This window comes from Hyaena hyaena, unplaced genomic scaffold (assembly GCF_003009895.1).
Source record: "Hyaena hyaena isolate Hyena2069 unplaced genomic scaffold, ASM300989v1 scaffold_171, whole genome shotgun sequence".
Taxonomy (NCBI): domain Eukaryota; kingdom Metazoa; phylum Chordata; class Mammalia; order Carnivora; family Hyaenidae; genus Hyaena; species Hyaena hyaena.
The window spans coordinates 1,214,413-1,230,950 of NW_024080803.1; the positions used below are offsets into that span (position 1 = coordinate 1,214,413).

General features: G+C 35.7%; 1 protein-coding gene across 4 annotated transcripts in view; it reads right to left on the reverse strand.

The window, feature by feature from the left end:
- ARHGAP32 (Rho GTPase activating protein 32) overlaps window positions 1–16,538 on the reverse strand; it is a 308,055-nt gene that overhangs the window by 30,604 nt on the left and 260,913 nt on the right. For all 4 annotated transcript variants that reach the window (XM_039240249.1, XM_039240248.1, XM_039240252.1 and 1 more), the window contains 3 exons: window positions 11,688–11,837; window positions 1,960–2,062; window positions 3–147 (listed from right to left, as the gene is read on the reverse strand). In XM_039240249.1, coding sequence (XP_039096180.1) covers window positions 3–147; window positions 1,960–2,062; window positions 11,688–11,837 — 398 coding nt within the window. The remainder of the gene's footprint in view (window positions 1–2; window positions 148–1,959; window positions 2,063–11,687; window positions 11,838–16,538) is intronic.

The window sequence follows — 16,538 nt, forward strand, 5'->3', positions numbered from 1 at the left end:
ACAGAAAATTTCTCATACAGCTGGTAGGTGAGCAGAGGGTTTGGAAGCTCTCGAAAATACAGCTTACAGAGGGAGCCCACGGAATGGATATCTTGAACATAAGGTTCTTTTGTCAGGTCGGGGACATGTTCAGAATCAAATTCATGGCTAACAGAAATGAGAGATAAAACACAATTATTTTATTGAAGGAAAAGCAAATACAGGACTTAAAACAGAAAGCAAAGTTAATGTTTATTCAAGTGATTGTATTTTATGTAGGTTATATTTGGACTTCAGCAGTAATCTGATGTTTAATCATAAGAGAAGTGTTTTTCTAAGTGGAAGTGATGGGCATAGCTCTAATATTACAATGGACATAACCTCTGAAATGCATATGGATGAGCAGCTCTTAACACATAGATCTGAAAACAGAGCTCCTAATTTCTAGTGCTCGAATATCCAGTATTCTGGCAATTCTGGCAAGTAGGGCTGAGTGGCAGCTGGTCCATGAACAACTCTGTACAGAAATCCTTCAGGAGTACAGTTCAGGAATACTTTATTGAAGGGGGATAAGGAAGCCAGAACAATATAAAGCAATTTCTAGCTAACTGAATTTGAATTTTAGCCAGTAAAATCTAGTGTAAAGTGAGTGAAATGTAAGCTATACTTAGAATACTAAGGCAAGTTAGGCTCATCTCCAGGAGTAATCGACAGGCATGGGACTATTTATCAACCTAGAGGATTAGTGAATGAGGACAATGTGAATACAAGATCTGCTCCATCAGACACTAAAGACTAGAACTATCTTTAGTACAAGAATCAATTCAAGTATTTTACAAATGTGTATTCCTAAAAATAGAGAGGAGTTCTGTAGCCAAATGGGATATTAAAATCTATACAGAATAATGGCAATCACCATGCACCACAGTGAAAAATGAAGGATAATAGCATATTAAGAATAGACTAGAATCTAAGATATAAAGAGAAAATAAAATTTCTATTGCTGGTATAAAGGATACCACTGTTGTCTCTGAGAAGATAATGGGAGAGGACACAGAATACATAACGGTATACATGCTACAAAACTGGGGCTAAAGGGAATTAGAGGAAGCTTCACCACAGGAATGCAAACAATTATAATAGGACACTATCAAAAACTGTATGCCTAGAAACTGGACAACGTGGAAGAAGTGGATAAATTCCTAGAAAAACATAAACTACCAAAACTGAAACAGGAAGAAACAGAAAACTTGAACAGACTGATAATCAGCAAAGAAACAGAATCAGTAATCAAAAACCTCCCAACAAACAAAAGTCCAGGGCCTGATGGCTTCCCAGGGGAATTGTACCAAACACTGAAAGAAGAGTTAATGCCAGTATTCTCCTCAATATATTCCAAAAAATGGAAAAGGAAGGAAAACTTCTAAACTCATTCTATGAAGCTACAACTACCCTGATACCAAAACCAAATTAAGGACTCCACTAAAAAAGAGAACTACAGGCCCATATCCCTGATGAACATGGATGCAAAAATTCTCAATACCAGCAAACCAAATCCAACAGCGCATTAAAAGAATCATTCACCACGATTGAGTGGGATTTATTCCTGCGCTGCAAGAGTGGTTCAACAGAAGAAGTTTCACTTGTCAATTTTAATTAAGAAGAATAATTCTATTACAATGGAAATTTTCATCTCTCATTGTTTTCATGGATTCAAACTTTGAAATTTTCTAAAGTCTCCAAATACTGCAATGAGACAAGATACAAGTACTGAAGAGACTAAGGAGACATGGTTTTCTGATACAACAAATAAAGAAATGGCACTTAGGAAGACACAAAGAACAATATAGGTATTACTTCCTACTTCATCTAAATTATATTACTGAAAATTATGGTTATAAGTGTGACTTAATTTTGAAATAATTTCACTTTAAGAAATTATAATAGGAACTAAAACGAAAATGCCAAACAAGGTTTTACCGTAGTCTCTGGATGTTAGAGGCAACGCCAGAGAGACGATATATTCCATCCACAATGCCATATCTCTCAATGAATGCTGTACAGCTCTGAAGAACTTGGGGCACTAAAGAGAGGGTTTAAAGACAGAGGTTAAATTGGGAGTATTCCATCAAAACAAAGTCGCCAAAAAATCAGAATGTCTTAGTTTTCATAACCAAAAAACAAATCTGTGAATTAAAATAAGGGGCAGAGACTAATCTACTACAAAAACTGATGAAGCCACATTTACTTATTTTCACATCTAAACTAGACAACTAGTACCTGAATATTAAGACCAGCTCTCTCCCATTACATTTAAGTGTTAACAGTAAGTGAGAGAATTTGTATTTTATTAGGATAGTTACATGTAACGGTAAGTGAAATAATTCATATATTAGGATAGTTACATGTAAGTGTAAGGGTAAGTGAAAGAATTTATACTTTACTAGGATAGTTATATTTAAGCATAATGGTACGTGAAAGAATTCATATGTTATTAGGATAGTATCTCTAAGCTCTTCTACAGCGGTATCGTTTAGATCAAGTTACAACACTAAGATGAACTGTTTAATCCTAACACTAGACTTAAAAAAATTACAGCTGTTCAGCTGAACTTCACACATAGAAAATGGATATAACAAAGCTAATGTTCAGCCTAACATAATTGCCTGTAAGTGTTCCAATTTTCCACTTTTAAAAGTTTCTTTCATCTGGGGCGCCTGGGTGGCTCAGTTGGGTAAGTGCCTGACTCTTGATTTTGGCTCAGGTCATGATCTTATGACTTGTGAGTTTGAGCCCCGCATCAGGTTTTGTGCTGACCCTATGGAGCCTGCTTGGTATTCTCTCTCTGCCCCTTCTCTCTCTCTCTCTCTCTCTCTCTAAATAAATATTTCTGCCCCTTCTCTGCTCTCTCTAAATAAATAAATAAATAAAATAAAATAAACTTTAAAAAATAAAAATTAAAGTTTCTCTCATCTTTTCATAGCTAATACTAATTCTAAATTTTATACAATAAACAAAACACCAACATAAGGAAAAGGTCAAAACAATTTCAAGTAGAAGGAACCTTTTAATTTCCTGCCTATCTTTACATTAAAATTGCTGATGTTCTGACTTAATACTATCAGTTAATCATAAAGGGCACTGTAGCAATAAGCAAAAAGAAAAGAAGGGTACTCTCTCTGGTTACCTCACTGAATACCTGACAGAAATGGACACTAGTCTGGGCCTATAGTCTAGAAAAGACCATTGAAAGTACATAATTTAAAAGTTTTTATACTCATTCAAAAATGTACAGTAGCTGAAATTTGAACTTTGTCTTAATGTCTTAATTTTCTTAGTACAGACTGATGAATTTGCAAGGTTTAGCATAACTATGTTCATTTGATAGTGTGAGTTAATATCCCTGAAAAGAAGGTTGGGAGAACATTATCTGGTCTGCAAAAAACTGCTATACAAAGGATGAAACATTCAGACTGGCAAATGAAACATTTTAATAGGGTAATTATAGCTAATGTATTTCACTTACTGTATATAACATTCCTACATTATTATAACAGATCTTTTAAAAACTTTTTAATGTTTATTTATTTTTGAGAGACAGCATGAGTAGAGGAGGGGTGGAGAGAGGGAGACACAGAATCTGAAGCAGGCTCCAGGTTCTGAGCTGTCAGCATAGAGCTTGATGTGGGACTCAAACTCACAAACCTTGAGATCATGACCTGAGCTAAAGTCGGAAATCAATAACGTAAGTTTTTAACCAACTGAGCCACCCAGGTGCCCCTATATCAGACTTTTCATTGGTTCTCCTGCCTTTTTTTTTTTTTTCCTGGTCCTTCCTGCATTCCGTCTTTTAACTTCTGTCAGATACTATACTTTACATTTAAAATTTAAACTCCTTAGGGGGCGCCTGGGTGGCTTAGTCGGTTAAGAGTCTGACTTTCGCTTAGGTCATGATCTCACGGCTCGTGGGTTCGAGCCCCGCGTCGGGCTCTGTGCTGACTGCCAGCTCAGAGCCTAGAGCCTGTTTCAGTCTGTGACTCCCTCTCTCTCTGACACTCCCCTACTCACGCTGTCTCTCTCTCTCTCTCCTAGAAATAAATAAAAATATATAAAAAAAAAATTTAAACTCCTTAGGTTTGAATAATTTTTTAAAGCAGCTATATTATTAAGTATGTAATATGTGCCAAGCTAAGTTTTTTACAACATATGCCCTCATTTAAATCTCACAGAAATCTACTGAAAAAGCTCTGTCACTGTATCAAGAGGAAACTGAGTCTTACAGAGATGAAGTTTTACCCAAAGGGCAAGCAGGAAACAAGGGCAGAAGTGAGATTCTAACTTAAACAGTCCAAGTACAAAGTCAAGTTTTAACAAAGGCAAAATACTGCTTAGAATGCAAGGTCCTTCATAGTTTGCACTTAAGTTATTGATCTCACAACTCCAGGCCAACTCACGTCTCTCCTGTTTTACCACACAAACCAGCCATTTTATAAGTCCCTCAATTTCCTGATAAAGAAAAACCAATTTCCTCTCCCTGCATTCTCTTCCTACTACCACCTTCTTATAGAAAACTCTTGGCCGTTGTTGAAAACCCAATTGAATTTTCACTCTTAAGCAAGCTTTCTTTGAATATTCCCAAGGAGAGCTGGCTGCACTATGTTCTATGTGCCCAAAGAACTATGTCATTTCGAAATATTATTTGCTTGTTTATATAACTATTGCCCTTTATTAGTCAAGCTTTTAAGGAGCAAAAACCATGTTTCATCTGTCTTTGTATATTCAAAATCTGTGTCTTGAAACAAAGTAGAAAATTAGCAAATGAATTAATTTTTAAGTGCCCTTGTGAGCCTGACAAAGTCATACGATCAAGTCAGCTGAGCAGGGACATCTTGGTTTTCATAAGAAACTGTATTCATTTTCAACTGTATGCTTTCTATCTCTAAAAATGTTCACAAATCTTAGACAAGAAAAATATCTTTATGACGGGAATTCTAGTACTAATACTGTTACATCAATGATAACCTCAATGCCTTAGTTTCTATCCTTACAACCTAGAAGTGAAATAAAATAAACTGGGACCTAGAAATTTTCTATCACCTACTTCCAAGGAAATATATTTAGAGATTACTGGGATAATTAATACAATTACTTAAAGAAAGGAAGGAAAACAAAGCTGTAATTTTTTTTTCTTAAAAGATACTGCTCATTATGTATCCTCCAAATTAGCATGGTAACTGACCCAGGTACTCAAAGCCCTTCAGAACACAGGGATGTATTTGTGTATTGTCAAGCTCTCTTAGTATTCACTGTAGAATTTTCATAAAAATAAGTGACCATCTATTAAAAAGTATAGATTACTTTCTTGGGACTCTCACAATCATGTGATATTAGATCCATATTTTCTTAAATTCTCCTAAACAAGTAGGCATACTTTGAAAATACAGGGAATCAGAAGTCTTTCCCTGATAATATGGCTAAGGCCCACAGACATAATACATTATGGAAAACATCTGAACTATTTCTTAACATTTGATGTTCCTAGGCAAAAAGACTGAATGTCCACAAAACAATCACATGGTGTGGCTTCATAAATAAAATTATATAACTGAACAATGCTATTACTTAGAATTTTAAGAGCGACAAATGAGGAAGTTATTTAAAATAGGTAGTAAAATGAAAGAGAAAAGCATAAACTTTCATTTTAAAGAAGACAGTAGAAACTGAAGAAAAGTGTCAAAGGTAAAAAAAGAAAAGATCTGGTTTCTCGTTTCACTAACATAGAAGAAAGCAATATGGGAACCAATTACATTATTCGAAGAAATCCTAGTTTAAAACAGGCATCTTAAACATCTTTTCCCCCAATACCATCTGACAAACCAGCAAAGTGCACATTTAACAATGACCCAGACAAAACACAGCATTAGAAAACCTCCACACTGGTTCTTCCAAGAGAGGACAGGACTTTAAGAATTATTCCCACACTCTCCAATAACATTCTTCTGATCCATGTTTATTTAGTATTTTTAGTAGTTTTGATGTCATCATGATAATATAGTAAGTACATGTCTAAATTAAAACTGATGACATTTAAGATTAGAATCATGGCTAAAAGAAGTATATGATAAGTAAGTAAGACACAAATTGGTCTTTGATTTTTCTTGACAGTTGTGGTTTCATTTCTGCTCTCTTTTCTTCATTCACTCACTCACTCATTCATTCATCAACGCTTCTATATGCCAGGCATCATGCATGCACTCTGTGATACAGATGAAAGAGTCAAGTTCCACACTCTGGGTGGTGGCTTCTAGGCCAGGAGCACACTGGTACAGTATTATTTGTTAGAACGTGTATCATGATTTTTGGTTATGAAAGTGTGACTATCAAAAGGATTACTTTCAGGGGTTATTTGGCCTTGTTATTTTCCCCGCAGTGTGCTCTGATTATGAAATCTCTGTATATTTACAATAGTTTTTTTTAAAGTCTCTTGGCTCAGAGACACCTGGGTGGCTCAGTAGGTTAAGTGTCTGACACTTAATTTGGGCTCAGGTCATGATCTCAGGGTTTGTGAGAATGAGCCCCGCTTCAGGCTCTGCAGTAATTCTCTCCTTTCTGCCTCTCCCCCGCTCCCCAACCTGCCACCAAAGTAAATACATAAATGTTAAACAAAAGAGCCTCTTCCTCAAACACAGAAATCTGCTCAGGCAACAGCTTTCTCACCTTGAGTTTTAACATTTTTGTATGTCGTACCAACTCTAATTTTTTTTTTGTAGAAAGCCCAAGTTTTCTACAAAGTTCTCACCTTTTTTGCCATTTAATTTCAAATCTCATTTTAAGGAAATCTGGTTTCAAGAATGTGCAGCAAATAAAACAAATACTGTAAAAAATCCATGACACTTGACAACTCTTTGTTCCACTAGAATAAATTTATCATAGTTAAGGAATGCATGAACACTCTAGTCATTAAATCTGTTATTTTTCAGAAAGATATGATATACTGGCATCTGTCTTCTACTATCATTCTTCCTAAGAATGGAAACACACCTGAAACTTCTAAGTACAACTAAAATGTCCTGATTTGATGTGTGAAGTTAGCATGGCAGAACAAACCAGAGAACATTCTCTCATGTTAATATCACATCCAAGCAGGGTTGAACAAAATGAGACACAAAAGAAACAAACACTAAAAAGAGGTACAAAAAGAAAAAGGAAACTAAGATAACAAAAACCATTTGACTCTATAGTTAAGAAAGCCTATGTAAATGACAAATTATACAAACACACACACACACACACAACTATGTGAGATTAAAAAAAAAATCAGTTCTTTAGTAACCATGATATATAATCTTTAAGCAACTCAATTACAAGCATTGTGGTTTGTGGTAGCCGAAATGCTGTAAGATCATTCTGAGTGAATCCTGGCACCAGGGATCACTACAAAAATTTTTTTTGATGCCGTGTCAGGTTCCTACATGATTTCTTACAACACTTTGTATGAAAGAAACAGGTCAGGTTTGTCACTTCCTTCAACAGAGAGGTGCTCAAAAGTTTAGAAAGCGTTAACAGGATAATCTTTCTAGAAAGTTAATTATTCATTAGGAATACAATTGAGAGAATGAGTCACTTAGCAAAAGAGCACTCCAAAATGAGCTTTCTTATTAGAAAATCTGGTATAAAATATATTTTATATAGAATAAGGACATTACTTTAAAGTCCAAACTAAAACAGAATAAATATGAGGAACAATGATAATACACATTATAAATTAAATCTGTTTAGCCATACATATTTATATCTCGTGTCTTCTCACAATTGTATTTATACTATATATCATTCTTCCTTCTGATTATTCCTTTAGACTTGAGAATACTATGTATTATATATTCAATTCTACATTTTAATTTAGACTTTAAAATAATCTTTCTCTCCCTCTATACAAACACATACATAACTGTAGTTATAGACTATATACAATATAGATGAAGTCTCAAAATCTTAAAAAGCTTTTTTTTAAGGTTTATTTTTGAGAGAGAAAGAGAGTGAGTGGGGAAGGGACAGAGAGAGAGAGAGAGAGAGAGAGAGAGAGAGAATATCTGAAGGAGGCTCCAGGCTATGAGCTATCAGCACCTGATAGGGCCTGGAACTCCCTAACCCGGGGATTATGACCTGAGCCGAAGTAGGATGCTTAACCAAATGAGCTACTCAGGCAGGCGTCCCTCAAAGTTTTAAAAAGCTTTAATTCCTCCACATTTATTAAATCAAAGACAAACTAAGAAACTATTTTACTATTAAAAACCATTTTCTTTCCTAAAAATTTTAGTGAATAAATTTCAAAGGTTTCCCTTTTCCTGTTTGCCCTTATTTGAATATTCAAATACATATTCAAATGAATATCCTTTGTATGGTTACTTATTTTTCATATTCCATTATCCCTGATCAAACAGGAAATAACGTTAATATGTTAACTACAATGTATCTAACCTCAGTCTTCAAGGTTTCCGCTTTTTCAATTTTACCAAATTATAATTACATTCTAATGTTACAAATTAATTTTTGCTCTCTAATCATCTGAATATAGAATTTTCCTTCAAACAGGCCTTTAGCAGAGTTTTCTCTTCTCAGATTATTAATTTCATTTCTAATACTCTTCAAGTGCTTTTTCTTTTTTTGTAATTGAAAAAAGGAGGACAACTAAGAAAAAAGTGACAAAGATATCTCTATCTACATCTAACACTCTACTATGATTATATTCAATTTTACATATCACCTAAATATCCATACTTTCAAAAAGGTATATATATATATATATATATATATATATGTGTATATATATATAAAACACTGTTCAAATTTCTATGTTATATTCAAATTACAATTTTTTTAATGTTTATTATTTTTGGGAGAGAGATAGAGAAAAAGCAGGAGAGAGGCAGAGAGAGAGGGAGACACAGAATTGGAAGCAGGGTCCAGGCTCTGTGCTGACAGAGCTTGACGTGGGGCCTGAATCAAAGACTGGGAGATCATGATCTGAGCTAAAGTCGGCCACTTAACTGACATGGGCCACCCAGGTGCCCCTCAAGTTACAATTTCAATAGCCTCATAATTTACAGAACAGTTTCCCTAAAAGTTGAGGATTCAACTTTTTTGCTCTTGTATCTAATGCTATAATGAATATTTTTGTTCCTATTGAAATCCAACTTTAGTATAAATCCCTAAGGAAAATTGCTACATAAAAGGAACACTATAAAGTCTCTTGCAATAAAGTGCCAAAAAAGTAGTAATTCACAGAGTTACCAGAAACTAACAATTTTTCCTTATTGGTAAAAATCACTGCTATTTTTAATAGCACTGAATATAATATTTTAGAAAAACAGCTGTGATATTAATAATGTTTACCAATATAAAATGGCGTATCAAAATTTTACAAAGGTACATTTTCATGATTATGAATAAGCATAAATACTTTTTTATACTTTCGATACCATCTACTTTCCCTGTGAAAGTTATATGTCTTATCTTTTATCTGTTCTTCTACTCAGGGGCTTAATTTTCTCACAAATCCGAATGATATTTTCATATGTTTTATTTTATCATACCCAAAACAGATTATTTTCTAAGTCTGAGGTACCTTTCCTTTGCACTTGTTATTTTCATTATGTGGAAATTTGATATTTGAGACTACCCCTTCCTTTATGGTTTTTTTTTGACCTGAGAAAGCTTTATCCCTCTTAGACTGCAAAAAGAAATTGCTTCATATTAGCATTTCTAGGAGTTTAAGACAGTTAACTCTTTTATACACATGGAATTTTCAGTGTCCTAAAGTAAGAATGTTTTCAAAATTGCTATTCCATATTCTGCCCCTCTCTCTCCATCTCTTTCTACGTATATACACACATATATATTCAATAAGTAACCCCCACCCCGTGACCTGGTTTTAAGACCATACACACAGTGGATTCGCATCTATAGTAAGAACTACTTCTGAACATTCCAAGCTGTGTCATTCATGTCTCATTCTCTATGCTAATAACATTCTATTTTTGAGTATTGTTTTAATATATGGTAAAGCTACATGCCTCTTATTCTATCACTGATTTTTTTTCCTACCATGGTGCTGCTTAATATTCCCGTTGGTTTATTTTTCCATATGCATTTTGACTAGTTAATAATCCTCAGGTTATTTGTTTTTTCAGAAATTGCATTAAGTTGACATTAGTTTGGGAATAGCACCTGTTTAAAATAATACTTTAGGGGCACCTGGGTGGCTCAGTCAGTTAAGCGTTTGACTTTGGCTCAGGTCATGATCTTGGGGCTTGTGAATTTGAGCCCCATGTTGGGCTCTGTGCTGACAGCTCAGAGCCTGGAGCCTGCTTCAGATTCTGTGTCTCCCTCTCTCTCTGCCCCTCCCATACTTGTGCTCTGTATCTTTCTCTCAAGAATAAGTAAAAGCATTAAAAAAATTAAAAATAAAATAATACTTTACCTTCTTCCTCAAGAAACATGGTACACTTTGCATTAAATTAATATTATAAATACAGTCTTATTCTTTTTTTAATGTTTACCTTTGAGAAAGACAGAGTGTGTGTACACATGGGGCAAGGGCAGAGAGAGGGGGGGACAGAGGATCTGAAGCGAGCTCTGTGCTGTCAGCAGAGACCCAGATGCGGGGCTTCAACTAACCAACTGTGAGATCATGACCGGAGTGAGCCAAAGCTAAAGTCGGACACTTAACCAACAAAGCCACCCAGATGCCCCAATAAACTGCTATTCTTTAAGCAATGAGTAAGGCCTTAATTTGAACTTGATGTACATTGGTACTTAATACTAGTTTTCACTAGTCGCCTTTTAAAAAGGTACAATGGGCATTTCCCATCAGGATTCAGAATTTCACAAACTATTTCTGGTACTAATCAACATTACAGGGAGATACTTCTTTAAAATTGTGGCATCTCTAAAGGAAATGGCAGAGGAAAGCACTATTTAAAAATTTTTTTTGATTGTTTCTTCCTGTCCATTCATCCTCTCTATCTATTCAGCCAATCACTGAATTCCTGAATCCGAGTTCAATTTAGAAAGAAATTTAGAGGCTTCTGGGTGGCTCAGTTGGTTAAGTGGCTGACTCTTGGTTTTGGCTCAGGTCATGGTCTCATAGTTCGTGAGTTTGAGCCCCACATCAGGCTCCATTTGCCTGCTTGGGATTCTTTCTCTCTGCCCCTCCCCTGCTTGCTCTGTCTCTCTCAAAAGAAAAATAAATAAACTTAAGAAAAATTAAAAAAAAATAAAATAATTTTCAGCTACACAAGTGGGAGACTGGTCTTGGTATTTTAGTCTCAAGACTTTGACTTATTTTTTTTCAAATAGAAATTAAATAAATAATTTACAAAAATGTGAGAGGAAACACTGGGCAAGAAAGCTATCTGGAAAGATATAAAAATAATGCAGACTAACAGTGCTGTTGTACCCTCTGTGTGAGCGTCTTACCCATGCCAGGCAGATCAGAGGCATCTCTGAGGCCAAAGGGCACTCTTAGGCCTTCTCTGTTCTCAATTATCTCAGAACTCAAAGAAGTACGTGGAAAAGTTCAGTAAATGCTGTGGAGCTTATATGGAATAAATAGTGCTTGCTTAATCTGCTTCAGAATTGATTACAGAAAAGCAACATGGAGAGATCAGATGCTGAAATTATGAGGTTATATGTATTGTTTTTACCTTCAAAACCAGAATTCAGAAGGTGCTCCCCCAGGTCACAACCAAACACCCTCTCTTTCAAGATCCCCCGCTGCTTCAGCTTCTGTTTTGTGGGACGAGACTTCATGAATGTGCGCAGGAAAGTGATGAGCTTCCCGTGCTTTTTAGACACTGAAAAATAATAATAAAGAAGAAATACCTCAGCTGTGGCAAGTGGTTACATTTTTACTTAGTGTGATAAAACAGCAGAGCTCTCAGTCTGACTGCAAAATAATCTATTACACACACACTTTATATTCTGTAGGGAAGTTTCAGTAGAAGCTTAGGCAACAGTTCCATGATAAATGGCATAATTTTACACCTTCTTCTCACCAATCTGTGATCTTACTTGATGTGATTGTCAATACATTTAAGTATTGCAATCTGTGACCTATAACCCAAGCTTGGTGAACCAGCCATCTTCCCAATGCATATACCCAAGGATGCTGCAGGATTACGGCTGGAACCTGAGTTTTACTCTGATACATTGCTTTGGAAATCTTTATAATAAGTAAGACCTACAGTGATGTAAATATGGTTTGCATTTCTAGTATATTTCTAAAATGTCTTACTTGATGGTTAGAATTTTTAAGGTATTTATAATCTGGAAAGTAAAACAAAAAAGAAAGAATTCCTTCTTTCTCATTTTATAGGGAGGACAATGTCACTATGATATAGAACACACTTGTCAAACTAGTGGCTATATAAAACACATATATATAAAAAACATGAACTCTTCTATTAACATCCATCTATAGTATACTAAATACATCATCTTAATTCCTTTTAGGCAAAGGTGAGAAATAAGTAGATTAATAAGCAGTAAAATATTTTCACCGATTGATATAGAAAGACCACAGCAAAAAAAACTGAAAGCAAACAAACAAATCCCCAAAAAAAGGACTTCTGAAAAGTGCAGCCTACAGGAAAATCTACTCTAAAAGTCAACATACCACAACTATCATAAGCTCAGAGATTAGTTGTGGGATAGGAGACTAATAAGCCATATGGCCTCAATCCTCCTATTCAGTTTGCAGATGATTATTGGGATTCTTACTAATTCTTACTAGGTATAGATTCTTGAGTGAACCCAAATCTTTTTTTTTTTAATTTTTTAATTTTTTTTATTTTTTAATTTTTTTTTACAAATAGTTTATTGTCAAATTAGTTTCCACATAACACTCAGTGCTCTTCCCCACAAGTGCCCTCCTCCATGCCCCTCCCCCCTCCCCCCCCATCCATCAGTCCTCAGTTTCTGTCAGCATTCAAGAGTCTCTCATGGTTTGCCTCTCTCCCTTTCCCCCACCATTTCCGCCCTTCTTCTCCCCCTTGTTCCTCCGTCAAGTTCCTCCTAATCCTCCTATACGTGCAAACATATGGTATTTGTCCTTCTCTGCCTTGTTTCGCTCAGCATAACACCCTCAAGGTCCATCCATGTTGCTACACATGGCCAGATTTCATTCTTTCTCATTGCCATGTAGTATTCCATGGTATAGATAAACCACATCTTATTGATCCATTCGTCCGTTGATGGACACTTAGGCTCTTTCCATGTTTTAGCTATTGTGGAGAGTGCTGCTATGAACATTGGGGTACATGTGCACCTATGCATCAGCATTTCTGTATCCCTTGGGTAAATTCCTAGCAGTGCTATTGCTGGGTCATAAGGGAGTTCTTTGTTAGTTTCCTGAGGAACCTCCACACTGTTTTCCAGAGGGGCTGTACCAGTTTACATTCCCACCAACAGTGTAGGAGGGTGCCCGTTTCTCCACATCCTCGCTAGCATCTAGAGTCCTCTGATTTGCTCATTTTAGCCACTCTGACTGGCGTGAGGTGGTATCTCAGTGTGGTTTTGATTTGTATTTCCCTGATGAGGAGGGATGCTGAGCATCGTTTCATGTGTCTGTTGGCCATCTGGATGTCCTCTTTGGAGAAGTGTCTGTTCATATCTTCTGCCCATTTCTTCACTGGGTTGTTTGTTTTTCAGGTGCGGAGTTTGGTGAATGAGTGAACCCAAATCTTAAATGTCCTGACTGATGAAGCCTCCTGAAGGAATTCTGTGCACAGGGAGAACATGTGGCCTGGGGACCACAAGATGGCCTTAGATGGGTTTCTACAGATCGAATTAGCCATTTGTCTTCCATGTCTTTCCATTTTATGAGAAATACTACTTACAGACACAAGCATCTTTTCTATGAATTGTGTGAGGGTGATCAACTACAGTGGTTTTCCTATAACTAAGTTTCCTGGAACATGAGACTTTCTGTGTTAAAACGAGGAAATCCTAGGCACACTGGAACAGGGTACTCATCTTAGATTGCGGAGATTAAATGGGAAATTTATTTTTTGATATCAATTATTTAAAGTTTGATTAGAATTGTCAGAATAATTTTGATGCTATCTCTTCTGACATATCCTGAAACTCTGGGAATTATAACCTCTCTTGTATCCTAGATTCCTTGCTGTAAAATTAAATGATGTGCTCTTTTACCTGCTAGTGAGACATTTATAGCACTGTTGGGTAAGTTCAGAAGTATGTCACACATATCATAATATTACTGTATTAAAAAGTCACTAGACTTGTAAGTGTTCTATTCTCCCCTAGTTGTTAGCACACAGTGTGTTTTGAATCTTTATTAAAGAGTGGCCATCAAACCATTTCTATTCATTTTCAAATATTCTGTACATAAACTTTAAAATAATTCTGACATGATATATCTAAAACTACAAATGAATTTGGTTTGCAATAATTTAACATTGGATTTCCATATGTATTTTATGTATTTTTATATATTAACATTATAGTGATAAAATTCTACAGTATTCACTATTACTACCCGGAAATAGGGTATGTTACCATTTTTCTGAACCTCTTATCTCTCAGTAAAGTTTTCTAATTTTCTTTACGAAAAGATACACTTCACGTAAATCTCCAGTTATAAATATTGTAAGGTATTTTACATTTTTTGCTGCTCTCGTTGAATAATATTTTTCTTCAATTATGGCTTTAACCTGTAATTACTGATGTGTTAGTAAATGATTTATGTATAGTTCAAATCTGATCATTTGCTATACTCTCAACAATTAAAAAAATTTTTTTAATGTTCATTTATTTTTGAGAGCGAGAGAGAGACAGAGACAGAGTGTGAGCAGGGGAGGGACAGAGAGAGAAGGAGACACAGAATCCGAAACAGGCTCCAGGCTCTGGGATGTAAGTGCAGAGGCTGACGTGGGGCTTGAACTCACGAACTGTGAGATCATGACTTGAGCCGAAGTTAGCTGCTCAACCAACTGAGCCACCCAGGCACCCATCAACAATTTTAAGAGAATTGTACTTGATCCTTTGGATTTCATGGATAGATCATTGCATCAAATCAAATATGATCATTCTTTCCTTTTTCTGAGAGAAATGTTTTATTTCTTTCAGATTTTAGTGATTGGCCAGAACTTCCAAGATACACATTAACAGTGGGCATTCGTATTTTGATAACAAATCTGATGAAAATGTCTGTTGAATATGACAACTGTATATGCATATAATATATATGAGAGAGCATTCTTTTAGTCTCAGATCTCCAAGAATGTTTCACAGGAATGGGAATTGAACTGTAAGTATGATTCATTCAGCAACAAGTATCTAAATGCCTTCTATATCTTAGGAACTGCTCTAAGTCCTGAGATTCAGTGGGGGAACAACTCAGGCGAGCTCCTTGCTGCCACAGAGCTTACTGAGGGGAGAAAGACAATGAAAAATTAAATAACAAATACTAACATGCAACATTTACTTTATATTAGTAAGTGCTAGCAATTGCCCAAGTGTTTATATTTACTAACCATTCATTTCTCACAGAGCCCAGTAAGGAAAATACTGTTATTATGCCTATTTTCAGATAAAGAAACAAAGACACAGAGTGCTAAGTAACATGCCTAAGGTCATATGACCAGGATTCAAAATCAGGTGGACGGGCTCAAAACCCAAGCTGTGTGATACCGCCTCAATTAAGGTAACCAGGTAAATGCAGACTGCTTTTAACTACTCATAAGGAAATGAAGTCAAGTAACAATGGCAAGAGAAAATACACTGGGTAGGGTGGTCGGGGAAGGTGTCAAGAAGTAACATCTGATCTGTAAGGCACTGGGTATAGACTGCAAGGAAGACAGTATGGTCTGAAATGAGGACAAAGAAGTATGCCAAGGTGAGGTACTAGAGGCCATGATATCAAGTTTGGAATGTATGCAATGAGGACATACTGAACAGCTTGAACATTTAAGGAAAGTTACTTTAAAAATAACCCAACATGTGTATTAAGAGCACAAGTGTGCATTAATAGGGAATTGGTTGAATTAATTATGATACATCTGCACAGAGAATTACTGCTTGGCTTTTTTATTTTAAAGGAGATACCACCTCACACCTGTCAGAATGGCTAAAATTAACAACTCAGGAACCAACAGCTGTTGGTGAGGATGCAGAGAAAGGGAATCTCCTTACACTGTTGGTGGGAATGCAAACTAATACAGCCACTCTGGACAACAGCATGGAGGTTCCTCAAAAAGTTCAAAATAGAACTACCCTATGATTCAGCAATTCCACGACTAGGTACTTCTCCAAAGGATACAAAAATGCTGATTAGAAGAGACACATGCACCCCAATGTTTATAGCAGCACTATCAACAATAGCCAAACTATGGAAAGAGGCCAAATGTCCATTAACTGATGAATACATAAAGATGTGGCATATGTATTCAATGGAATATTACTCAGTGATCCAAAAGAATGAAATCTTGCCATTTGCAACAATGTGGATGGAAGTAGAATGTATTACCATAAGT